This window comes from Muscardinus avellanarius (assembly GCF_963383645.1).
Source record: "Muscardinus avellanarius genome assembly, chromosome: 15".
Classification (NCBI taxonomy): domain Eukaryota; kingdom Metazoa; phylum Chordata; class Mammalia; order Rodentia; family Gliridae; genus Muscardinus; species Muscardinus avellanarius.
Window position 1 is genome coordinate 30,313,050 of NC_137801.1, and position 27,044 is coordinate 30,340,093.

The 27,044-nt window shown below is 40.4% G+C and overlaps 1 protein-coding gene across 1 annotated transcript in view; it reads right to left on the minus strand.

Annotated features, from left to right (window-relative positions):
- The window catches only part of FEZ2 (fasciculation and elongation protein zeta 2), a gene marked incomplete at its 5' end in the record, with an annotated part of 41,995 nt that overhangs the window by 9,160 nt on the left and 5,791 nt on the right, over positions 1-27,044 (minus strand). Inside the window, 3 exons of the mRNA XM_080711267.1 lie at positions 14,697-14,965; positions 17,662-17,803; positions 19,712-19,828. Coding sequence (XP_080567393.1) covers positions 14,697-14,965; positions 17,662-17,803; positions 19,712-19,828 — 528 coding nt within the window. The remainder of the gene's footprint in view (positions 1-14,696; positions 14,966-17,661; positions 17,804-19,711; positions 19,829-27,044) is intronic.

Consider the following 27,044-nt stretch of genomic DNA (forward strand, 5'->3'; position numbering starts at 1 on the left):
ACAGTATATACTGATCAAGATAACATGCTGCACACCTTGCCTCTCGGCATCTTCCTTCTTCCCCACCCAGCCTCTCCCAGAGCCAGATCTGTATACCAGTTTTGTTTTAGCACGAATCAAATATATACTCAAGATATTCTGGCCACTCTTCATTTTGCTGAGAGCATAACTAACTATTACCTTTGATGGAAGAGGCTAGTTTTTTGTTTGTTTGTTTGTTTGTTTTGTGGGACTGGGGATGGAACCCAGGGGCCTTCTACCTCCGGGCTACACTCCCAGACCTATTTTATGTTTTTTATTTGGAAACGGGGTCTCTTAAGCCAGCTGAGGCTGGCTACAAACCTGCGTGATCCTCCTGTCTCAGCCTCCCAAGTATGGGGATTACAAGCATGCACCACCACGCCCGGCTAGTTTTATTTTTTTAAAACCCTATATATAAGCCGGGCGTGGTGGTGCACACTTGTAATCTCCACTCTTGGGAGGCAGAGACAGGAGGATCGTGCAGGTCTGAAGCCAGCCTCAGCTAATTAGTGAAGCTCTTAGCAACTTAGTGAGACCCTGCTTCCAAATAAAGTATAAAATAGGTCTGGGAGTATAGCTCAGAGTAGAAAGCCCCTGGGTTCCACCCCCAGTACCATAAATAAACAAACAAACAAACAAACTATAGATAACTATTTTTGTAGGTTTTTCACATGTTATCATATAATTTATTCACACTTTTTTTTTAAAATAGATTATCCAAAGAAATAATATCCTAGGCTCTGGAGTCTCTGCCATAAAAATAACGGAAAAATCTTTCAAATAAACAAGTCAGCATTTCTTCTTATTGTGGTCCAAAGAATTGAACCCACAGGCATTCTACCCCTGAGCTATACCCTACCCTATTTTTTTTTTTTTTTGAGATAGGGTCTGAGTTGCTGAGAACCTCACTAAGTTGCTGAGGATGACTCAAACCTGCGATCCTCCTATCTCAGCGTCCCAAGTATTAGAATTACAGGCATGCGCCACCACACCCAGCTAAGTCAAGACATTTTTTAAAAATTCTATCAAATATATTTCCTTTGAAAAGCAACAAAGAGAAAAATACTTATTTTCAGATTATATTAGCTGGTTCCATTACCTATGGGCATGTTAAAGCTAGATATAAATTCAAAAAATCTCCAGCAAGGTGAAAATTTTAGAATTCACATACCAAAAACCTAAGGTACACTTTTATATTTGGATAGCACATTCCAAAAATGGTAGCTCTGCTTTCCCATTCAAAAGCCTAATTCCTGTCGCTAAAAAAAAAGGAAAGCTGATGCAAATTTTTAATTCATAAGCTACATATATGATTTAGGTTTTCTTCATCAAATGTGCAAGTGTGACATTGCGGAACATTTCAACTGCCAGCAACCTGACTGCTTGTGGGAGACGATTTTCATGCACCCAGAATTCTAGGCCGAGTAGAAGTAAGTGGGGACGCAACCAGGGGGAGCCAGGGCGACTTGGAGAATGATCAAGCTAATGGCTGATGCCAGGGAGGGAGGCGGAGGCCCAGCCTGCTTGGTGGGCTCCATCTTTGCACCCCCGGCCCCGGCGGCCTGCCAATGAACCAGGATGATACTGTGGTGGGCACCAAGGTTCTCCTGCCTCTTGTTCCACTGAAAAATTACAGGAGAACATCAGAGATTCTATAAGGGAGGGACCCACCAGGATGTCTATGGTACTGCCCCCACCTCCCTACTCCACACAATGTGACGACGCCTGATGTTTTCAGACATTGACTAATGTCCCTTGTGGAGCAAAACTGGCCTGGATAAGAATCACTGCACTAAGGTACTTGGAGCCTTGGAGCCAGGCATGGTGGTGCTTGCCTATAATCCCAGGAGTTAAGAGGCTGAGAAGGAAGAAGTGTAGGTTTGTGGCCAGCCTCAGCAATTTAGTGAAGCCCTCTGAAACTTGGTGAGACCCTGTTTCAAAGCAAAAAATTAAAATAGGGCTAGGGGTGTAGTTGGGAGGTAGAATGACCCTGGGTTCAATCCCCAGTACCACACACAAAATAAATAAAGTACATCGGGTGGTCTGCCATCCCACTCCTGACTCCATAGGCATTACGCCCCTGGAGATGGGAAAAGTACTCTGCATCATTAACACCCATGCCTGGATCATAACTGGAAATCAATGTAAATAAAATTAGACCTAAGAGTGAGCAGACAATGGTGACGTGAACGGACCTCAGAACAAACAGTGGAGTTGTAAAAGTTCCACACAGAATCGCGTCTAAGACATCAACGCAAGATTAATAAAGTAAGATAAAATAATATCACTGGCATGGTTTGTAAAACAGTGGAGTGACCAAGAACTAAAGCCCCTAGGGTGGGAAGGAGTAGCAAGGAGAAGACAAATGGAGGAGAAAGATAAAGGGATGGAAAAACAGGACAGGCGAACAGGAGAGGAAGGGAAGGGCACTCCGTGGAGCACATGGCAGATTCCCTTCACGGCTGCCCCATAAATTCCAAAAAATAATGCACCCTCTGGAAGGCAAAATGAACTTTAAAAAGATAAAACCTCAGAGGCAGATTAAATTTACTTTTTAGTAAACGTCACCTCATTTAGAAACACTACATTTACAACCTTTAGAGCAGATGCAGTATTATTAGGTGCTTATGCTGCTTAACTGGACCAGAGGGAAGATTTTTCCCTGTGCCTAAATTTTACAAGTAGAAGGAGAGAGATCGGGGGTGGGGAAGGGAGGGAGGAGGGAGAGGAGGAAGCATTTCTTTGTTGGACATGTCTCAAGGTAACAGCACCAGAGAGATGCCAAAGCACCGACAGGCGTCAGGATTATGAATGCTGAGATAAATGAAGGACATTGAAGATTAGCAACAGTTCAATTAAATAAAGCATTAATAATAATCAAAATATGTCATCCTTCCTCCACTTAATCTACGATTCTCATATATTACGTAAAGAATCCAAATGACCAAACTCCAAGCGAAATTATATTGAAATTCTCACTCTAGTTACTCTGTACCCGAGCCATCTATTTCCCAGGACATCTTTAGGAAGAAGTTAATAGCAGGGTAAAATGTCCTTCCCGGGCAGGAATTTCTGATACGCACCCATCTACAAGTAGGAAAATGATTAAGCATGAAAGCATTGACTTCATTGTTGTCCTCAAGACCAACAAAATGCCACAGTAAGGTGGCGAGGGCAGGGAAAGGTCACTAAGCGTGCCCCCGGGAACGGTATTTATACTGAAAATATGCATAACCGCCTCCTGAGCATTTCCTTGGAATCTCTGGAAACTTTTCTCAGACAAAGCCAGGAGGAACAAAGTGTAAACAAGATACAGAAGATTAAAAAACCATAAAAACCTGAAAGACAAAGAAATGGGCCAAGATCTCCAAGCCCATCCACAACTGGCCTGTGGGGCTCAGCAGAGGAACCCCCAGCCCAGTTCCTTGCACGGAGCTCCGTCTGACTGCACGCCTCTGTGTGCACTGCTCATGAGGCATGGCCTGCGCTCGGCTTCCATCTACTTCAATGAAATGGCAGTAATAGTATCTACTGTCTAGGGTTATTGTGAGGATGAAATTAACCAGTCCACGGGAAGCACTCAGCAAAGTGTTCAGCAAGTATCAATATTCAAAAAAATATATGCACGCTGGGTGTGGTGGTACACACTTGTAATCTCAGGACTTGAAAGACTGAGACAGGAGGACTGCAGGTTCACAGCAGCCTCTGCAACTTAGTGAGATCTTATTTCAAAATAAAAAATAGGACTAGGGATGTAGCTCAGAGGTAGAATGCCCCTGGGTTCACTCCCCAGTACCAAAACACAAACCAAAAATCTTTGCTATATTCTTCTATAAAGGGGCTATAAAAATGTTTTAGACATCTCCCCCAGAGAAAATTTATCACACCTTCCTACTTTTCTCTATAACAGCAAAAACAATATGTCGAGTTTCCTAAATATAAATAAAATTGCCACTTCAGAAATACTAAATTCCTGATTATAGGCCCTACTATCTATAACTGAATACGGAAATCAGGCAAACCGCTTAAACAAAAACTAAGTAACAGTTTTAAGTAACTCAAGGTCTTTCTGAACAATAAGAAGATCTAAAAAAAAAAAAAAAAACCAACTCTGCACACTAAAAAGTAACAAGAATTGGACACAGTGCGGTAGCTTGTTCATTCTTTTCTAGAATTCTAAACTTCTCAGTTCATTCTATGCATAACACATTCACCAATTCAACTAATTTCACAGACTTCGAGATCCAAGACAGGGATCAGCCAAACTAAGAAAGAGGCCAGGAAATGCAGACAAGGCCTCCACCACCTCCTGCTCTCAGCCTCATGTGAACCCACTGACACAGACCTCTCCCCAGCCAGGGAAGCTCTCAAGAATCTCAGTATCAAAGCTCAGTGTCCAAAAAAAAGGTGAGGAAAAGCAATCGAGGGATGCGTGTCATCTATTCTGACTTATTCTCGTCTCCTCTTTCTCCATCAACATTCCTTACACTCAAGGACTTCAAAAGAACATGAAATAAAAACATAATTATTGTTCCTTACAAGTCATATCACATTCAAATGTTTGAATGCCAGGACTCACAATTATTAATTTACTAAGCAATTGTTTTAATTTTTAATGAATTGAAATTCTCAAAATAATCAAAAGACAAAACATGAGAAAAATACAGAAACAAAAGCAACAGTCAAGTGTAAAAAAGTTACAAAGTAAAAATATTCAAATAGTTATGATAAAATATATTACTTAAGATATAAAAGCGGTATTCTATTTTGAAACTTCTTTAGTCAAATAATTATGATGTGAATTATGTGACATTTATAAAAGTAAATTTTCCCAGAAAATCAGATCTAAGTAAAGTAGAAAACATAAATTATTCCAAGGCAGATTAAACTCCAGGTTTATAAGTTCACTCTTAAAGCGAAAAGATGTGACACAAAGATTTTCAAAGTTAGGAATTAAGTGGAATCATACCAAACAACTTACTACTTTTTATTTGAAGATCTTTTTGAAATTTCTATGGAAATCAAATTATTGCCAAAGCCAAAGAGTTTCAAACTAGAGTAATACAGTCTTGACAATTCTATAAATTCTTTTCTAATTCTATGACTACTCTAAATCAAGTATATGATAAGAACTCGATGTCCTAGAATAATGGCTTTTCTTTTGTGTAATATTAACAATGATCTCTTAAAGATATAAAAAGGTCAAGATTAGACTCCTGATTTTTACAACATTACCTACTGGGTCATGAAAGATCACTATTACCATCCTAACACACACTGCTGAAAACAAATAGTAGACAATAATATTTTATCAAAAATTGTGGTGGTACATTTTTCTAAGCAATACTATTTTTCACAAAATGAATTTGTTCCATATCTAAAATAATTCATAATTCATATTTTTGACTAATGAAAATAATAACCAGTAAACACCCAAATTTTACTCTACCCTACAATTACCTTCCATAGCCCTAATACTTATTTATTTTCAGGAAATACTGTTCAATAAAGAAAAATGCAGAGGAATATAATCAATCATTAAATTGTTCTTGAAACATGTTAATATTTATACATTCAAGTGTATGTATATTGCAAAATTTATCTTCTCAAGCACTACTGCTTAGAAAAGGTGGAAAAATTAGCCAGGCATGGTAGCACACACCATGCAATCCCAGTACTTGGAAGAACAAGATGGGAGGATCACAGGTTCAAGGCCAGCTTCAGCAACTTAACCCTCAGCAACTTAGTGAGACCTTGTTTGAAAATAAAAATAAAAAGGCTCAGTGTAATGCCTCTGAGTTCAATCCCTAGCACTGAAAAAAATAAAAAAGGAAAGAGGAAAAATAAGAAAATTGAATATTTTTCTACTGCTCTATGTTCTTTGAAATCACCTTTTATCACTATGCATAAATATGGTGTACCCAAGGGACTGCCAACAATTTTATTCCTCCTCAATCCAGAGACAACTGGTCCACCTGCCAGCTCTCTTCACTCAGCTACCAGGACTAAAGACACACACCCCACGAAAGCCTGTTGTTAGGCAGGGAGCCTGCAGCAGGTGGTCTGGAGACGATCAGCCACCAGGTTGCCATCAGAGGGCTCAACCACAATGCTGCTTCTGGGGTCTTCAGAAAAGGAACAACTCAACAAACCCTTATGATACAACAAGGTGACACTGTATAGTAAGTTTTAGACACAATATAATGATTCAATGGAGTTTATATATCCTTTTTCCTCTGATTTTTAAATTCACTATATCTACTTTGAGAGATAGCAAACATTTTTCTGTAAAGGGCCAGACAGTAATTAGGCTTTGTAGGACATATAGTTTCTTTTGCAACTATTTGACTCTGTCCTTTTCTGATCAAAGCAGCCATAGATGATATGTAGATGAATGGATGTGGCTGTGTTCCCCCAAAAAATTATTTAATAAAACAGATAAAAGTCAGGCATGGTGATGCATGCTTGTAATACCAGTATTTGGGAGGCTGAGACCAGAGGATCATGGTTCGCAGACATCCTCAGCTACTTAGTGAGGCCCTTTGCAACTCAGTGAGACTCTGTTTCAAAATAAAGAATAAAAAAATAGGGCAAGAGGTGTAGCTCAGAGGTCAGATGCCCCTGGGTTCCATCCCCAGACCCACACACACACACACACACACAAAAAAAAAAAAAACACAGATGAGCTGGGCATGTTGGCATAGACCTTCATCCCAGTACTTGGGAGGCTCCAGGCCAGCCTGGCAAGTTGGGCCCTCAGCAACTTAGTGAGACCCTGTTTCAAAATTAAAAAATTAAATATGGCCAGAAGTACAGCTCAGAGGTAGCACACCCATGGGTTCAATTATCAGTGCACAAAATTATTATTAATAATAATTAATAATAATAATAAACAGGCAAGGGTGGATTTGGCCCGTGGGCAGTAATTTGTCTTGCCAATTCCTGTTTTAAATCATCTTAGCATATGTGCCACTAAAATATTTAACATTTTCAAAAAAGGAAAAAGCCAGGTTCCTGTTTTTTTAAACAGAAGCTCTAGATTCAAATGTGTCAGAACAGTTCCTTCTAGGCTTAGATCTAAGATAAATGAGAATAACTTCAGGATGAACTAATACTGGCTGTCTAAATAAAAATAAATTTCTCTTACCTTAAAGTCAGCTTTGGTCAAGATTAAATGAAAAACTATTTCTGGGGGCAATTTTACATGTAAAAAGGAAACAGATTGGCCATTAGTCATCATAGGAGCTAGGTGAGTCACAAAGGCAGAGCTAAGCATCTGTAAGGGAAAACACACACAGCAGCAAATCCATCATGGAAGCCCCAGCTCCCCCTCCTTTCAGCGGCCATCTCTCCAGCCCCCAAAAACAAAAAATGAAGGTATTGTAACTCTTTTTACAACAGGGTTTCTTGTTTTCTCTAGTACCTGTTAGTCACCAATTGCTAGCATCCTCATATTTTTCAGGATAAATTTTTTCAGGTTAGACTGAAGCAGCTATGTATTTCTGATGGTAGTGAATATAGGAAAGTAGGATTTGGGTGAAAATCCAATGTGATTACAGCAAACAGAAAAGATGTTCCTTATTCCTATCTTCTCAACCACAGCCTTAGAATAAACCACCTTATGCAGGTCCTGTAATTTAAAGACGCTTCTGGATTCTCAAATAGTACATCCGTTGTCTGATGCTAAGCAGGTAAGCAATACGTCTTCGACTGCAGATAAGCCCAGACGAATGGCAACTACTAAACCAAAACGTAACCTGGTATATATCACCTTGTACTCAAGGGAACTGCTACTAACATAAACATAGGAAAAAAAAAAAAAGAAAGAAAATTCTAATACAATACTTCAAATGCCACAAATCCAAACCTTCTGGGCTTCAACCTCCATGTACTAGAAATGAAGTGAGATGCTGAAGAGATGATGCGAAGGAGAAGGAGCCGCTGCCACGTGGGAGGAGAGGTTGAGCCGAAGCCGACAACTCAGTTATAATTGGAGTATCAGAAGTATGAGCACCCTCACCAGTAAACACGGAACACATCTCAAATATGACACAGAGCAGATGGTCAACAGATGAAGCCACTGCTCGCCTATCAGATCAGTGTAGATGAAAAGGCTAATAATGCCCATTGTTGGTGGACAGTGTGGGAAATGCTCACTCTTGCACTGTCACCGGGTTACATTTCTGCAGAACAATTTGAAAAACTGGTCATGTAAAACTGCATATTCTTTTACCTAAAAACTACTGTTTTTGTGCCGGGCGTAGTGGCGCACACTTGTAATCCCCGTGCTTGGGAGGTGGAGACAGGAGGATACGATGATCGCGCTGGTTCAAAGCCAGCCCCGCTGGCTTAAGAGACCCTGTTTCCAAATAAAAATAGAAAGAAAAAAAAAAGTAGATCTGGGAGTGTAGCCCGGAGGTAGAAGGGTTTCCAGGAAACCCAGCACCACCAAAAAGAAAAAAAGAAAAAAAACTACTGGCTTCGATGAACTAGTTTCAATTTCAAACTAGTTTTAAAATTCAAAATTTTTTTCTAAGTTCAATTTTAGGAAAATGGTAACTTTGATTTGACAATATACATTCAGGTTCCTACAAGATATCCAAGGGGAAATGTATGTCTCATAGGCAGTTGGACATACAGCATAACTTTTACTTAGGGTGTATGGTAGCCTTACATACATTAGTTCACTGAATCTCTCAGAAACCCAAGGTGTGTGTGTCCTTTGGCAGACTAGGATACAAACACTTAACCCAAAGTTCTAAAACAATATCCTATTCAGTCTCTGTGAGTTTGGCACCTGGCAGAAAGGTCCATAGTAGAAATAGAGATTTGCCAACTTATCTTTCATTTCCTCATTTATTCAGCAGAAATTTACTGGTACTACACTTTGGACCTAAAGAAACCAAGAAAGCAAAGTTAAATTTCCTGTCCCCAAAGATCCATAATAGATACAGGGATGAAAAAAAATGCAATATAGCATGACAATACTAACAGAAATGGCTAAGAAAAAATACTAACCCTAAAAGGACAAAGTAGTCAATTCTGCATCTGCAGGAAGAGTCACCGAGGAAAGTTCCAAGGAAGCAGGTAAGGAGGTCCACTCCAACAACACAGGAGAGGAGGAGCACAATATAAAAAAACATCAAGACTAACAAAAGCACAGCCAGTTCAAAGACATGCAGCTAGGTGACCAAACTGATAAACAGACAGTGCTCTCAACCATCCCCATGCCTGCATTCCACCTGTGCCGCTCCAAATGCTGCAAAACAGAGGAGACATCAAATCTTCTGCTCTCCTGCATCACACGTCCCAAAGAGATTACTCCTCCAACCTCCTCTCCAAACTGAGAGTTGGAAAGGGACCCGAAAGCATCCCTTGCCAAGCAGGAGATGGACAGGGACCACCTACCTAACCAGCCGCTAGCAGCATCGCTTCCGGCCACCTTACCTGCCTTTGGTTTTCTTTGTGGCATTTTTTACTAGCTGACGTTGCATGATCTATTCATTTTTTTCCACAGTTACTGGCCCTCTCTCTCGCAGAATCTAAACTCCAGGAAGGCACTAATCTTATCTGTTTTATTCACCCCTGTTCCTTAAATAGTGCCTGGCATAAGGAAGGCACTCCACAAACATCTCCTGAATGATCAATACCAATCTATCTTACCCAATATATAACATTATCATTATTTTAAAAATTAAAACTAAGCCAGGCGTGGTGGCACATGGGAGGCTGAGACCAGAGGACCATGGTTTGCGGACAGCCTCAGCTACTTAGTGAGGCCCTCCACAACTCAGTGAGACCCTGTTTCAAAATAAAGAATAAAAAATTGGGCAGGGGGTGTACCTCGAAGGTCAAATGCCTCTGGGTTCCATCCCCAGACCCGAAAAAAAAAAAAAATTAAAACTCAAATCAAGATAACATTGTACTTTTATAAGATACTCAATATATTTTTAATATTTAATGTTTATGTTCTGATGAAATTTTCTAATACTCTAAATAGCATCCCTAAACCTCTTGTTTTTTTTTTTTCTTCATTGCAGCAAATGTTTACAAAGAAAACATGTAGCCAGGCATGGTATACTTGTAATCCTGGTACTTGGGAGGCTGAGAAGAGGATCGAGGTTCACGACCAGCCTCAGCAACTTAGCAAGGCCCTCTGCAACTTAGTGAGACCCAGTTTCAAAATAGAAAACAAAATAAGACTGAGATTGTAGCTCAGAGGCACAATATCCCTGGGTTCAATCCCCAGTACCACCAAAACAAAAAAAAGTAGAAAATATGTCTCTAAAATTAATACCTAAAGATTTTATCTCTGCCCATTAAGATATATGACTACAATGCTCCAAAAAAATTTTTTTAAAAAGATTTATCTCTGCTTCCTTCCCACCCATGTATTTCATAAGAGTATATCTGAACCAAAGAGAACATACTAACAATTATGAATAAAATTTTATACTGACTACAGATTGATATATTATTGCAATGAAACATGATTAAAGAAAAATGGAAGCAAGCTAGTCCATGCTTAAAAGAAAAAGTTCAGATGCAAATCAAAACTACCCTGAGATTTCACCTAACTTCAACTAGAATGGCAATCATTCAAAACACAAACAACAACAAATGCTGGTGAGGATGTGGAGAAGTGGGAACTCTAAAACATTGTTGATGGGATTGCAAATTAGTGCAACCACTTTGGGAAACAGTATGGAGGATCCTCAGAAGAATAAGAACAAACTTAGCATTTGATCCAGCAATACCACTTCTGGGTATCTACCCCAAAGAAAGAAAACCAAACTACCAAACTAATGCATGCATATCTATGTTAATAGCTGCACAATTCACCATTGCCAACTATGGAACCAGCCAAGATGTCCACCAACAGATGAATGGATTACAAAACTAGGGGATATGTACGCAATGGAATTTTACTCAGCCATAAAGAAAAACACAATTACATCATTTACAGAGAAATGGATGGAACTGAAGGACATTGTTACGCGAGACTAGTCAGGCACAAAAAATAAGAAATTGGATGCTTTCCCTAATATGTGAAAGCTAGGGAAAAAATGGGTCATAGGAGGAACTCTAGATGAAGAAGAAGATTCTATAGAGGAGCAAATAAGGCGACCTAACTGAGGGGATGGGACGGGAAAGAACTCTCTAAAGCACATGATGTACTTAAACATATCAAAGTCAATTCCTAAGCCAAGTATGGGAAGGAGGGATGGGGAGAGAATGGGGTGGGGATTTGGGTAAGGGCTAATTGGGTGAGGTCTGCATGTATGTCTCCACCATCTTTTATCCCATTTATGACTACAATGCACCAATAAAAAAAAAATTAAAAAAGAAAAAGTTCATGTTTTGCTATCTCAAAATATCTCCACACCAGGAAAATAGTGACTGATATTACTACGAAAACATACACATGACTTTTATAAATAATTTTTAATTATTATCACTGGTAATAGCTAATTCATAAAGATCAGGTCCCATCAAAACTGTATGTTATATATAAAATGTTTGGGAAGGCCAGACCTCCTGGAATGTGCTTCTCAAACTGGCCATTTCACTTCAGAGTTCTTTTGAGACACCCACCACTATATCCAAAATCACAGGTTTCAAGCTGTTTGTGTCACAAATGGAATGGTCTTTCTCTGGCATTTGGGGATAAAAAAAAAAGGTTCAGGAGACAAATACCAAAAGCCAAGCCATGCCTTTACTGCTCTGATGAAAGTTTCTGACACACATAGTAGATCAGGACTCAAGAAGCAACCTTGCAAGTTCAAATATTGTGAAAAAAAAATTACTGTGCTATAAATCTATTTCTAAAGACTTACAAAGGTTCAAATATAACCTAGCCACTGCCTTGCCAAATCCATTTCTCAATGTAAACACCATGTAAAATTACACAATGGATCCACTCTAACCCTCTTTATATGGGAATTACAAAAAGAAGCCTTTAAACCCCTCTAGGGATAAATTTATTTCTCTCAGCCAAATGTTAACACCAATAAATGGAGGATTTACATGTAATCCCTAAAAGCAGATAGGCAGAAATTACCAACCATGCTATGACTTCTTCACTAAGCGTTTTATTTAATCCCACTAGTCTAATAGGGCAATAAAGAGTGTCATTTTAAAAACATGAGATGCAAATGTAAAATATTATCCTTAGTATTTTAAATCAAGCTTTCCAGAATTGTACATTCAAGCAAATATAAGGTGGTTTTTACTATTTTCAGAGTAGTCACAAGAAATGAATAAATACCTTTTCAATTACTGTTGCCATTTCTCAAAAATAAATTTATCTGAGTACTTTTTCAAATTCAACTTATAAGCTCTTGTCTTTTTTTTTAAGTACAAATGAATAGTACATTAAGAAAACATGAATTTATTTGTAGATTAATAAGTGTCATGAATGGGCTACAGGGTAAAATTCATTCTATTTGTATTAGCTGTTCCCTGGTGGCCCACCAACCCAAAACTATATTCTCTTCCTAGGATTCCATCAGCATCTGATCAGTGAGATCTATTTCTCTGGTTAAGTATTCTTTAGAAAAAATAATTCAAAACTTAAAGAAAGGCAGGCATGGTGGCACACACTTGTAATCCCAGCATTTGGGAGGCTGAAACCAGAAGATCGTGGTTCACGGACAGCCTCAAGTACTTAGTGAGGCCCCTTGCAACTCTGTGAGACCCTGTTTCAAAATAAAGAATAAAAAATAGGGCTGGGGTATAGCTCAGAGGTAGAATGCCCCTGGGTTCCAGCTCTAGTACCGCAAAAAAAAAAAAAAAAAAAAAACTTAAAGAAAAAATGTTCATCATTTTAAGCCATAATAACCAGTTTGTGATATGTATTATGTTATCCACATGACAAATTTTAAAATGCATTCCCTTTAAAAAATATATATGAAATGCTTTTTTTGTGTGTGTGGTACTGAGGATGGAACCCAGGGGCCTTCTACCTCCGGGCTATACTCCCAGACCTATTTTATATTTTATTTGGAAACAAGGTCTCACTAATTTGCTGAGAGCCTCACTAAGTAGCTGAGGCTGGCTTTGAAGCTGAGTAATCCCCTATCACAACCTCCCAAGTACTGGGATTACAAGTGAGCACCACCACGCCTGGAAAAATGAAGCCGTTTGCCCAACCACCATGCTCTAAAACAAAAGCAACATTTTTTATACACACCAGACCAAGGTGGACATATACAAGGCCTCAGCTGGCCACAGAAAAATGAAAGCACCAATGCCCGGCATGGTGACACACGCTTGTAATCCCAGTACTTGGAAGCTGAGACAGGAGGATCGAAGGTTCGCAGCCAGCCTCAGCTACTTAATGAGGCCGCCTGTAACTAATGAGATCATTTCAAAATAAAAGGATAAAATAGGTCTGAGAGTGTAGCTCAGAGGTAGAAACCCCTGAGTTTCATCTCCAGTACAAGAAAGAAAGAAAGAGAGAGAAAGAGAGAAAGGAAGAAGGAAGGAAGGAAGGAAGGAAGGAAGGAAGGAAGGAAGGAAGGAGAGAGAGAGAAAGAAAGAAAGAAAGAAAGTTATAAGATCAATAAGGAGCCGGTGTGGTGGCACACACTTGTAATCCCAGCATTTGGGAGGCTGAGACGGGAGGATCGCTGTTCATGGACCACCGCAGCTACTTAGTGAGGCCTTTTGCAAGTCAGTGAGACCCGGTTTCAAAATAAAGAATAAAAATTAGGGCTGGAAGTGTAGCTTGGAGGTGGAATGTACCTGGGTTACATCTCCAGTACCGCAAAAAAAAAAAAAAAAAGATCAATAAGGGAATGCATCTCAGATGATGAAGTTTAACCACGTGGCATTAATAGGACCACTTAAAGGTGACAGAACAGGGACAAAACACCCTATAAAAAGTCATTGTTTCAAATATCCTGACTTGCTTTCACCAGTCAGTACCTGCTGGCCAAATTCTTGGCCAAATGGCTGATGTCACACAACTGCCACTAACATTCTCACACAGCGACCGTCCTGATAAATCAGGAGGAACCTGTTAACAAATGAATCTGTGCTGCAGGCTCAGCACAGCTCTGCTACCTTTAAATGGACCGCCTTTTAATTTCTTATTACATTATTCATAAAAATTAAGCAAAAACAAGCAATTAAAAGCATGAAGCCGGGCGTGGTGGCGCACGCTTGTAATCCCCGCGCTTGGGAGGTGGAGACAGGAGGATCGCGCAGGTTCGAAGCCAGCCGTGCTGGAGTAAGAGACCCTGTTTCAAAAATATAAAATAGGTCTGGGAGTGTAGCCCGGAGGAAGGAGGGCTTCCAGGAACCCCAGTACCACCAAAAAAAAAAAAAAAAAGCATGTATAAGCCCACCAGCTAAACAGAAATAACCACCATTAACATTATGATGTATTAAAAAATAAAAGGTCACTTGCTAAAGCTCCTTTTCTTTAAAATAGTCTCTTTTCCCCCCTCTTCCGTCCACTACTTCTCTAAATTAATTATCCAGACAGTCACTGTGACCATCACCAGAAAACACCTTTCTGAAGAAACTGAGCACAGCACATTCTGGAGGAGCCCCGCTGTGCTATGCTTAGAGGCCCAACACTCGCAGAGGTACGGCCCACCTCTCCTGCGCCGGCCAGGCGTGTTGGCCAACCCGTGTCCAGTGTCCGCCTCCTGCGGAACATCACTTACTGTGCCCGGCATATGACTCCGCTCGTTCTTCCCATTCCGAGAGCTGCTGTTTTTTACTTTCTTTTTCTTTTTGGCGGTTTCTTTGTGCTCTTTCTGCTTGTTCTGCACTTCGATAAGAACAGAAATGAAGCTATTTTTCACTTCCTTTTCAAACTCCAGTTCGTCTCGCAGGGCCAACTGCTGCACCAGCTCCTCAGAGTACTCCTTGATGGCAGACTCGATTTCTTCCAGGAGTTCGTTTAATTCAGACACTGGGAGCCTTTTTACTCCTGTGACCAAAGACAAAGCACAGCAGGAACTGACAAAGGTGTTCTGAGGCAGCGCAACACGCTGTCTCATGCCACAGAGCCAAAGTCAGATTCTAAGCAATTAAAGTGTCCATGCTGAACCCAGGGGCATCCTTCCTCTGACCTACACACCCAGACCTTTTGAATTTTTATTTTGAAACAGAATCTTGCTAAGCTACTGAGAGCCTCACTAAGTTGCTGAGGCTGGCTGCAAAACTGTGATGCTCCTGTCTCAGCCTCCCAAGTACTAGGATTACACTTGTGTGCCACAGGCCTGCCCAGTGATCTGCTTAGAATCCTAAAAGTTCCAGAGGGCAGGTCTGGGTGGAAGTAAGCGGGCAAAGTCGCTTCTCAGCTGGCTATGATGAAAAGGATAACAAGATTTTTTTGTGTGATATTGGGAACTGAACCCAGGAGCTTTCTACCTCTGAGCTACACCCCAGCCTTATTTATTTATTTATTTATTTATTTATTTATTTATTTATTTATTTATTTATTTTTGAAACAGGGTCTCAGTAAGTTGCAGAGGGCCTCACAAAGTTGTTGAAGCTGGCTATAAACCTGTGATTGATCCTCCTGTTTCAGCCTCCCAAGTACTGGGATTACAAGCTTGTGCCACCACACCTACCTTAACAAGATTTTTTTCTTGTATAAACCAACTACCCCATAAATAGTACTTGGGTTGAGATTGTACAAAGAGCTTGTAAAAAGAAAAGAACAAACAGAAAAGCAGAGGGAGAGTACAGAAACCACCTGCTGGCAAGAAATGCAGGCTGACAGCCGGGTTCTGGGATACTGCTGAAGAGAGAAGGGGTCAATTTGAAAGAATTAAACTAAATAAAAACCAGGCACAGTGGTACACGCCTGAACCCCAGTATTTGGGAGCTGAGACAGGTGGATCCCAGGTTCGTGGCCAGCCTCAGCAACTTAATGAGACCCTATTTCAAAATAAAAAATAAAAAGGGCTGAAGGTATAAGACAAAGGTAGAATGCCTCTGGCTTTACTCTCCAGTACAAAAAAAAAAAAAAAAAATCCTAAATGCATATTTAATCACATATGCCCCAATCTTGTGAATTTTGTTGAAGGCTGGGAAGAAGAAAGGGAACACCATTCCCTGAAACTCCGCCTCAGTTCTCCTCAACATTTTCCCTTGTGTGAGCCCTGAACTCCCATACCTCACAAGGAGACTAAAGCTTGGAGACAACTGCCATTACAGAGGTAATTAAGTTAAACAAGGTCATCAGGGTGGGCCCTAGTCCAAGGTGACTACTGTCCCTGCAAAATGAGATCAGGACAGAAGACACAGAGAAGGAAGATCTTGTGAAGAAGACACAGGGAAAAAGAGCCACCCGCAGCCTAGGAGAAGGCCTTGCCAGAGACCAAATCTGCCAACACCTGGATCTTGGATTCCTGACGTCCAGCAATGTAAGAACATAAATTTCCATTTCCATTTAAACTGCCTAGTCTGTGGTACTTTGTTATGACAGCCCTGGCAAACAAAAGGAGGGTGTTGTTTTTTTGTTTTTGTTTTTTTTTTTTGCATCTTATTAGGTACCAGGGTTATATTCTGAAATCAGGACTCCCAACAATACTAAGCCCACATAAGACAGTAGCATGGTCAAATCAGACCACCAGAAAGAATTCAGCCTGTCATACCTTCCATATGTTGACTTGTTGTTGTTATTGTTGCTATTGTTGTTGTTTGCAGTGCTGGGAACTGAACCCAAGGTCTTGAACATGGTAGGCAAGAGCTCTACCACTGGGCTGTCCCACTCTCACCCTAGAACTTCCATGTTGAAAGGAAGATGCACAGCCCCAAATGATTTAGGCAACCAACTTTCAGACCTCTGGTCATGCCACAAATATAAAACTAGGTGACTATATGAGTTAGGCAAATAACTACTCATTGTCTACTCAAGGAGGGGACCAGTCACGTGGCAATGACTAGACACACACTCTGCTCTCAGAACAGTCATAGGCTGGTTATAGTTATTTGGGAACTTTTCGTGAAAATTAATTATACTGTTTTTATAGTTAATTATGCTCATGTATATCAAAGAGATCCAGTACAAACACAATTTTGATTCTCAAAATTATTCACAGCTATACCAAAGACAACTATCTGTAAAGTCAGACTTACTGAATTTGTTTTAGGCTAAACTATGACTCCCTCAAAATTCATGTTTAAGTCAGTACCTCGGAATGTTTAATATAGAGAAAGGATGTTTACAAAAGAAACTGAATTAAAGTGAGATATTAGGCTGGCCTCTAATCCAATATAATGGGTTTCATAAGAAGAAATTTGGACACCCACAGCTATAGAGGGAAGACCATGGGAAGACAAAGGAAAAAAAACCCATGCATCTACAAGCCAAGTGTAGAGACCTTGAAGAGACCAACCCTGTGGACAACTTCCTCTTGGATATCTGGCCTTCAGAGTGTAAGAAAATAAATTTCAGGTGTTTAAGCCACAGAGTCTATAGTACTTTGTTACATAAGCACCAGCATACAATAAGGTGCCCAAGCAATAGTAACAATATGTCCCAAGAACTGTGTTATCAGAGGACTTAGAAAGGATGGCAACTCAGCCTGGAATCAAAGCTTCCTGGAGATGATTACACTGAACATTTGACATGGACACAAAGCACAGAGACCACCGCTGTGAGGAAAACCTTACTCTCTTCATAACTGCTTGTGCTAGACCTCTTAAGCGTTTGGATTTCCTGGGAGAGCATTGAAAGCCGATCCGACTGTGTAGGGGTTTCATCGTCTTCTGGGTCCGGCGATTCTTGCATCATTTCTTCGATTTCTTCAATAACCTTCCAAAATAGACATGTGTCTGTTAATCAAATATATAAGGGGAACGTGACCAATCTGTAACACAGTACTCGCCTAAGACTACAAGAGTAGAAATGTTATTAAATTCTCACTAACCAACAATGTGCAGGAGTGGATGTTCTAAATATATAGTTTTGACTTTTAGAGTGAACATAGCTCAAAAAGAATTTACTATGCACTAAGCAAAAAAAATTAAATAGAATATGATTTAATGTGTCTGCCTGGTTTCAGTGGACCCTACCAGGTCTTGTGAAGTCTGAGAAATGGTGCTACACTTACATCATTGACTCCAGATATGCCAGACCGGATCATAAAGTTGTAGTTAAAAGAAGGCAAATCAAAGAAAATCTGCCTTAGACTGCATGCAAGCTCTGGATCTAAAGTTATTTAATAGTTTAAAAATTGATATATAACTTATACAATGGTCTAAAAATGCATACAGAAAGCAAGAAATTATCTCTCTGGCAGCTAAATTTTAACTGTAGAAAAAGAATTTCATATATTAACTCAGCAAAAGATAAAGGGATATTTACTTTTAAGAATTACTTAAAACGGAGAGTCATGGAAAGGAATAAAGGTGCAAGGGGCAGGTAAGCTTCAGAAATATATCTGCCTTTCAAACAATGATCTACTGTCTTACAGAGTGCAGCTCAAGCCTTACAACCGTACTTTAGTCTGTTCTAGATTGTAAAAGCTGAGAAGGAAATAGAACTTAACAAAACTTTAGAGGAAAGTTATTCGATACTTCAAAGAAAGGATTTAAGGATTAAGAAAAAACTCTTAAGGAAAATACAATTAATGGAAGGCCTTATCAGGAGCGCATTTAACAGGCTTTACGAATCAGCAAGCTACACTGGCTGCACTTCTAGGAGGACAAACAAAAGTAAATCTGAAAGCGGTGAGATTATGTTAATTGGTAAGAAAACTTCCCAAAGCAGACACTGTAAATAGTACAACGTCACATTCCAAAAGGCAACAGGATCTGTTTCTCTAAGTCTTAAAAACAAGGATAGCTCAGAATATCCAGGTGAATATCTAAGGGACAGTGAATGCTCAGGGCCACATCTTCCCCTGGAAGATCACGTTCTACATCAAAACAGCCCTCTAAAATATCACTGCCCTGCCTTGTACGCACCACACGCTTTCCTAACCTAGAACAATCCAACCACAGACAGGACTAAGAAGCATCAAAGTGACACATTTTAAATGTACTCCTCCCAACCTTGCCGTAGTCTATCTCTGGACCTCGTCTTTCCAGCCTAAAATGGAATGTGGTAGAATTCACAGTCCGAGAAGCCGTGGAGCACTGTACTTCAGGAGGAAGTTCTGGCATCACATTTGGACAATGCAACAGAGGTGGGAGGAGTATTCGGAAAATGAGAAAGCTGATTCAGCTGGCTTCAAATGAACACAGGGCTGACATTATTAGAGCATTCCACAGGAATAATGCTCACTTCTTTCTGGGGTACATAATAGGTACTTCTAATCACATTAGGGATTCCTACAGAATTTTTTTTAAAGCTAAATAATTTCTACACAAATATATTTTTGTTTGCCCACATCTGGGTGACTCAAAAGAAAGTTGGAAATTCACAATATACAATATATATATATATATATATTTTTTTTTGGTTTACAATAAACCTCCCTTAGCAACTTGTACCACTTAATGATGCCTAGATTGGAAACCTTTCCAATTAACAAATCTCACCTTCCCCAGATAACACATTCTTGCTTTTTTTTTTTTTTCTCAGCAGAGCAGTTAACTTTTAAACACACAATGTAAGACAAATAAGTAAATCCTGAGAGCCAGCATTTACTGGCACAGTAGGAAGTGGGCTTCAGCTCCAGAATCCATCTTCCTATGTAGATAGGTATCTCCTGAATACCTGGTCTGCAGTGAAGAGGGGCTCCTCGTTGACGCAAGAGACGATGATCGAGTGCATATCCAACTGTTCTCTCAGCTCCTCATCATCTGATGTGTCAAAAAGCAAACTGTCACTTATCTAAAAGCAAAAATATCCACAGTTAAAGGGAAGACATTCTGACCGCAACAAAGTCAACATCTCCAGGTAAAACAGGCAGCAGAGGAAAGAACGCATGTGCCAAGAGCTCTCCCTGGACGGGAATGACGCTGGGTCACTCTAGACCAGGCCATCTGTGCCGTGCTGTACACATTCATCCCAGTCAGATGAGAGCTGTGTACAACAAGATAAAACGGCTAAGGGGCTGCAAATATCCCTATGGTCTGATACAGACCCACATTTTGCTTTTTCCCCAGAAGAAACAGCTGTAAGAACACTCACAAAAGCTGACAGTTATACCGAAAGAAAAAAAAAACACAGTATTTATTAGCAAATTGTAAGGAATTATAGCAAACAGAAGAAAGAAAAATGGGAATGTATGGCAGAGTGTTATTTAGTTAATCTAACAGCAAGACTGGTAGGTGTTAAAATTCTACAGAAAATATAAATAAGTTACTTGCAAAATAACTTCTGATATTCAGAGGAAAAGACAACCAACTTCCTGGCAGACAGGATCTGTCTGTTCATGAGGGCTGTACTCAGCCCTCCTGGCTGAAGACCTCTTCTTCCAAAATAAGGTTCAAAAGACACCTTTAAACCGAACGATGCTGGAGAATCCCCACCAAGGTTTTCTACCATGCTCTGTGCCCCAGGAGAGTGACCACATGGGCCACTTCAAAGGATGCCCTTGACTTCTGGCTCCCAGCTGGGTTCCAAGCACCAGAAGACACTTGAAGACTGCGAGGTGAGAAGCCGAGGGTTGGGTACTTGTTCTGCTGTCCTCCCCACTGCCAGACTGCCATTTGTCACCACTGGCTCTGTACCAAAGGCCACAGCTCTTTCAGGCAGACCTCTTCTCCACAGCTAATCTGTGCAAGCTCTGGAAACTTCTCCCTCTCAATCTGTGCAGGCTCTCCTTAGCTTTGCATGCCTGAGGCTGCTAAGTGCCACTGGCTATTGCCATCCCCAAGGTATTATATCATGCCTAGAAAACCCCACCCACACTGATATAAACAGCCCCTTAGCGTTAAGTGCTAGCGCTAACTCTAAGGCCTTTCCTGGAAAAACTAAGCAGACTGCAGGGGACAAGTGATGATCTTTCTATCATGTCTCTATCATGACATGTCTATACTCACAATAAACAGAACTGAAATTAGAATTCCTCACGGAGAATTAGCACACCCTGAGTTCCCAAAGAACAAATGGGCAACAAGGCCTAAGTATTAAAAAAAAAAAACCATGTCATTCTATTACATAGTATATAATTAAAATAATATATCATATTATATTACTATATTACAAGTTGAGTAAACTTGTAATTTACTTGAGTAAATCCAAGAAGCTCTAAAATTCAAAGTGTTCCAAAATCTGAAACAACATTACACTAGAGGGATCAGGAATCAAAATTGAATTCTCAATACCAGCAATAGATGATAGATGCTAGAAAAAAAAAATCACTGTAATGTTCCAATAAATTCCACCCTAGAATCTAATGTCCAGCTAACCTAACAATTAGGTGGGAGCTAAGAATAAAGAAAGACATTTGCACATATCTAAGTCTCAAACAATTTACGTCTCATGCATTCTTTCTCACAAAGATACCAGCAGGAAAAAGGAAAAAGGAAAAAGACTTAGGCTCTAATACAAGGAAAAGGTAAAAGGAATTCTTGTAATGACAGAGGATGTAGAAAATCACTGAATGGCTGAATGGCGAATGGCAGCTATGGAGTTCAACTAGAGATTAACTGGATTAGAAGAGTTACTACACAACCAATGTGTCAGGAAAAGCCTAAGAGCTGGGTGTGGTGGTGCCCACCTGTAATCCTAGTCCTTGGGAGGCTGAGACAGGAAGATGGCAGATTCTTGGCCAGCCTCAGCAACTTAGGGAGGCCCTCCAAACTTAGATCCTGTTTCAAAACAAAAAATAAAATAGGCTGGGGATATAGAATGCCCCTGGGTTCAAAACACACACACACACACACACCGAAAGAGAGAGAGAGAGAGAGAGAGAGAGAGAGAGAGAGAGAGAGAGAATAGAAAGGGAGAGAGAGAGAGAGAGAGAGAAGAGAAGAGAAGAGAAGAGAAGAGAAGAGAAGAGGAGAGGAGAGGAGAGGAGAGGAGAGGAGAGGGAGGGAGGGAGGGAGGGAGGGAGAGAGAGAGAGAGAGAGAAGAGAGAGAGAACAGAGAAATTGATAGATTACCTTGTGTATTCCACTTAGTAAATTGAGTTTTATGGCTCTTTTGAGGCTGAATTGGTGAGCTAATTATAAACTAAATAAGCCACCAAAAGGCAATTATTATTACCCTAAGGAAAAAAAATTGTATGAGCAGTAGTTTAATCATCATAGGTCAAAATGGATCAACTGTGAACACTGAAATAGTCAATACAAATGGTGGGAATCAGCTTTCCTGTTTGTCGTTCTTCGGGGTTTTGGTTTTGGTTTATGCAGCACTGGGGATGAAACCCAGGGCCTTGCACCTGCCGAGCTCCTACTAAGCTACATCCTCAAAGATCAAACTAATAAGCAGCAGCCAGAGGATTTTCTAGGATTACACTGAAAAGACTGAAATGAGGAGCTGGAGGACCAAGAAAGCTAGCTCTTCATCCTCTGGGTAGGTCCATGGACGACCTCTAAAACTGAAAAATAAAATCAAGTAAAACGGGCAGGTCACTTACTTGCAGCAGCTGCTGAAGCAGTTGAAATGGCTGTCTCTGGTGACTAGAAATCAAGGCTGAAGGGAGTGGGACAGAGGTTACGCTTCATCTAAGTCCTACAGTTCTAGTTTACTTCTTAACTGGTCACAGTTATTCCTTTAATAGCTTAATTTTATTGAGAAAAGAGAAAGATCAAGGGGCTCTTCATGAACAGATGAGTTCAAGGTTAGAGAAGTGAAATTGAAAAGGTCCACAACAGGACTGCAGGCGTGGGTGGATGTGGAGGGTGGAGGGGGCCTCACAATTATCACCACTGGTCCTCCTGCCTCAACTCATCTGGCCCATCATTCTTCTTTCTCTTTTTTTTTTTTTTTTTTTTTTTTGTGGTACTGGAGGTGGAACCCTGGGGCTTTTCTACCTCCGGGCTATACTCCCAGACCAATTTAATATTTATTTGGAAACAGGGTCTCACTAAGTTGCTGAGAGCCTCACTCAGTAGCTGCAGCTGGATTTTAACCTGTGCGATCCTCCTGTCTCAGCCTCCCAAGCGCAAGGATTATAAGTGTGCGCCACCACGCCCGGCAGCCCATCACTCTTCTGTGTCTAGCTTGAGCACCATAGTTTTATTTTTTCCCCTTTTGGTTCATAAAGTATTAAATTTAAAATTACTCCTAAGGAAGGTCATTATCTTCCTCTTATTTTTTTTTTCCAGTACTGGGAAAGAAACCCAGGGGCATTCTACCTCCAAGCTACACCCCCAGCTCTATTTATTTTTTATTCTTTATTTTGAAACAGGGTCTCACTGAGTTGCAAAGGGCCTCGCTAAGTAGCTGAGGCTGGCCGCACACCTTGATCCTCCTGTCTCAGCCTCCCGAATGCTGGGATTACAACTGTGCGCCACCACACCTGGCTCCTTATTTCTCTTCTTAGAGATATAAAGACACGTTTTTTAAAAATGCTTCTCTCCTAGAAGAAATGAGCATGGAAGGAGGAAGATGACCAGGAGATGGGCGTTCCTTGGCAAAATGAAGTAGAAGCACTGATCATACAAGCATATTCAATGTTACAGATTGAGGGAGTATGGCTGTGGGGAAACTGTTCCCTGGGGACCCCGCTAGGGTCCTGGACACACTTTCCCCCAACCCATAACAAAACCCAAAATGACCAAAAACAGAAAATTACCGCGGGTTCTTGTCCTAAGCTAAAAATAAATATGCATAGCTTGGACAGTTGCTGAAGATTTAAAGAAGTTTATTAGAAAGACAGAAATACAGAAAATAGAAATACAGCCCCATGCCAAAATGGCATGGGGGGGGGGGTGACTCGAAATGAATACACCAAAGGGATCACACGTGGACTGGACTTTTTATACCCATGACCTCCATCTTGTTCACACAATCCTGAGGTAGTGAACGTCCCTGTAAGGTACCTCCCCCAGCAAGGTGTGGCACGTTGTCTCCTTTCATGAAGGTCGACCCCTCCTACCATCTTAGCTAGCTTATCCAATCACATAGATCTGTCTTTAGATAAAGGCCTAGTTCTCCTCAACTAAGATCTATCTTTAGAGAAAGGCCTAGTTTTCCTCTCCTATTGACTGGTTAATTGCTTTTAGCTAGGTTAATTTATATTGGAATAGTTGCCTGCTTTTAGGCAGAAACCATGTCCTTGCACAGATTTGCCCTTCACCCAATTGTTGAAATATATTAATAATCAGAGCCTTCTCAAATCTTCCTAGGCCGTTCCCAATACTGGTACATTCAAGATTCAGAAGTAATACTAGTAAACCTTAAGAATAAATTTCCATGACAGTAGAAACAATGATCCCAGATCATCTTTCCATGGAGGAAGCCAAGGCCACCCCCCACAGAGACAGCATCTGCTGCGATCTGCTTCAGGCTTTGAAACCAACCTTGGCTGTCACGGGGATCATATTTACTCTCCCACTAGGCATAAATGTGACTTCTTTGTGCCAAACATTCCCATCACTCCTTCCTATGCCAGAGTAAGACACACAAGTAGTGGTACTGTTTCCCCGTATGAAACTGCAGATATGTCAAGTGGAAAAAATGTGCTCCTGTAGGAATTTGGAATATCCCAGTTGCTTTACTCTAGGGGGAAAAAAAATCAAATTTAGAAATATATGTCTTACCCTTTGATAAGAGAAAATAAAACAATGAAATCTAGCAGACCGTGTTTTTCTTGAGTGTTTTTCCCATCTTAGTTTAAGAAACAGAAAAAATCCTTCTCTCATTATCAAGAAAAAAATTCCTGTAGATTCTATTTTACAACTACAATACCCTAAGGAATGCTTCTGAAAGGAAAATTTTTTTATACTGCCCAGTCACAGAAATGGAGCCCCCACCTTAACAATGATATATAACTTTCCCAGTTTAAAAAAGTTTTTTGAATTATATACCATCACATGGAGTGACACTCGGTTGCTCCTTACATAACCCTTGTTACCCATTTGTTCTTCAGAAACTCAATGCATATTCTAACCCTTCCTGAGGAACAGAGTTCTAATTTCAGTTCTATTTGTCACCAGAAGAGTTGTCACAATAAACAGATGATGATTGATTGACAAGTGATAAAAGATCGCTTGCTTACTTGAATCTGCTAAGTTATTCCGGGTAAAGCTTTTACAATCAGTACTAACACTAAATATCACGTCTTTACTAATCACTACCTTGTCTACAACATTACTCGGGCATTGGAAAACAAATATACAAAGGGCAGCAGGAGGGAGGGACTTCCCAAGATACAATCTAAGAACAATACAAGATCTACACTGCGTCCAACAAAGCTGGAGTAGAGTGCCTTATATGTGCTTCCCCTTGAAACTATGAAAGGAACTCTTCCGTGCTGTTTTTCTAACATGTCAAACAAAAAAATACTCGTGGGTGGGCAACTGTGTATTCAGCAGTATTTTAAGTAATGGAGGAAATATTTTTTTAAAAAAACCTTCCATTATGATCTCTACTTTACAATCTCACTTGACAAGGTTATTTGTTCACTCATTCGCTCAACAAACATGTGCCTTAATTCTCACCATGTGCCGGGTACAGTGGTAGCTACTAAAAAGACAAACAAAAGGATGCCTGCCAAGAAGATACAATCTCTAACAACAGGCTAAGAAATACAAGGTTAATAAGAGAATGCAGTAATGATTTTACAAAGACGGGGACAAAGTGAAGAGGTGACCAGCACCCAGGAGACAGTGGGGCTCCGGGACAGGTAACAAGTCCTTTAAAAATTCACAGCCCCCAGGCGTCAATTCCCACCCTGAGGAGGACCAAGGCCGTGCCTCAGCGACCGTCCATCAGAGATGCCGTAGACGGACATGTCCCCAAGTTAGAGGCTGGATTAAGAGTCCTTTCAATTCCTTTCCAGCTGTGAAATGGTGAAATTCCACAAGGTCAGCAAAGGCTAAAACAGCCATAAGAAGCTTCAGAGGGAGGGGTCTAAAGAGACAGAAGACTAAGCATAATGCATTTTGGTCTTTGTTCTTTCTCACTAAACATGTTCCAGGTCAATCTGCAAAACTCAACAGGGTTAGTAATTGGAATAAATAGGCTACGTATCTACAGGATAATGGGAAATAAAGGTCAGAATTCTATAATTCACTAGTAAATGAAAGCAGCAGGTTTTCCTGAGTCACATATTTAAGAAAATCGTTTTCAGAAGACATTAGCAGTAATTTTAAAATACTGACAGGTCTTCTGTGCTATGCCCCCAAATAATCATACAACTACACTTATTGAGACACAGCGCACACAGAGATCTGACACGGACTTACATTGGTATCTGATAAGGGACTTAGCCTGGCCCTGAAATGCACATAATTTGGTTATGTTCCTCATCAACTTTAAACATATTTAACACTGTGATGTTCCACTTGAAGTAATCCTCTCCCCTCCTCTGCTGCCCCAGCCATGCCAACACTTGTGCTCATACTTAGGGAGAAATATTCATCTGACAATACCGAGCTGGCTAAGTCACCCAAGAGCACATTAAAAAGCCAACAACTAAGCCGGGCGTGGTGGCCCACAACCCTAATCCCAGTACCTGGGAGGCTGAGACCAGAGGATTGCAGATTTGCCGCCAGCCTCAGCTACTTAGTGAGGCCCTTCAAAACTCAGTAGACTCTGTTTCCAAGTAAAAATAAAAGAAGGCTGGAGAGTAGCTCAGAGGTAGAATGCTCCTGGTTCCATCCCTAGTACTACACTTACACACATACACACACAAAAAAAAAAGCCAACAACTAAACTGTCTTTTACTGGATCTCCAATACTTACCAGAGTACACTCACAATCTTCTGATATATCATGCCCAGCAAGTCACAAAATTCATCAAAAAGTTAATTCCATGTGGATATTCCATAGCATATCAAAGGCTAAAATTCTCACTGTGTGGTTCTGGACACACAGAAATTATGTCATATAAGCAGAAAGAAATAGCGATCATCAGCATTTGCCATTTTCCATCCTGATGGAAATTTAACAGCCAGGCATGATGGTGCATGCCTATAATTCCAGTACTTGG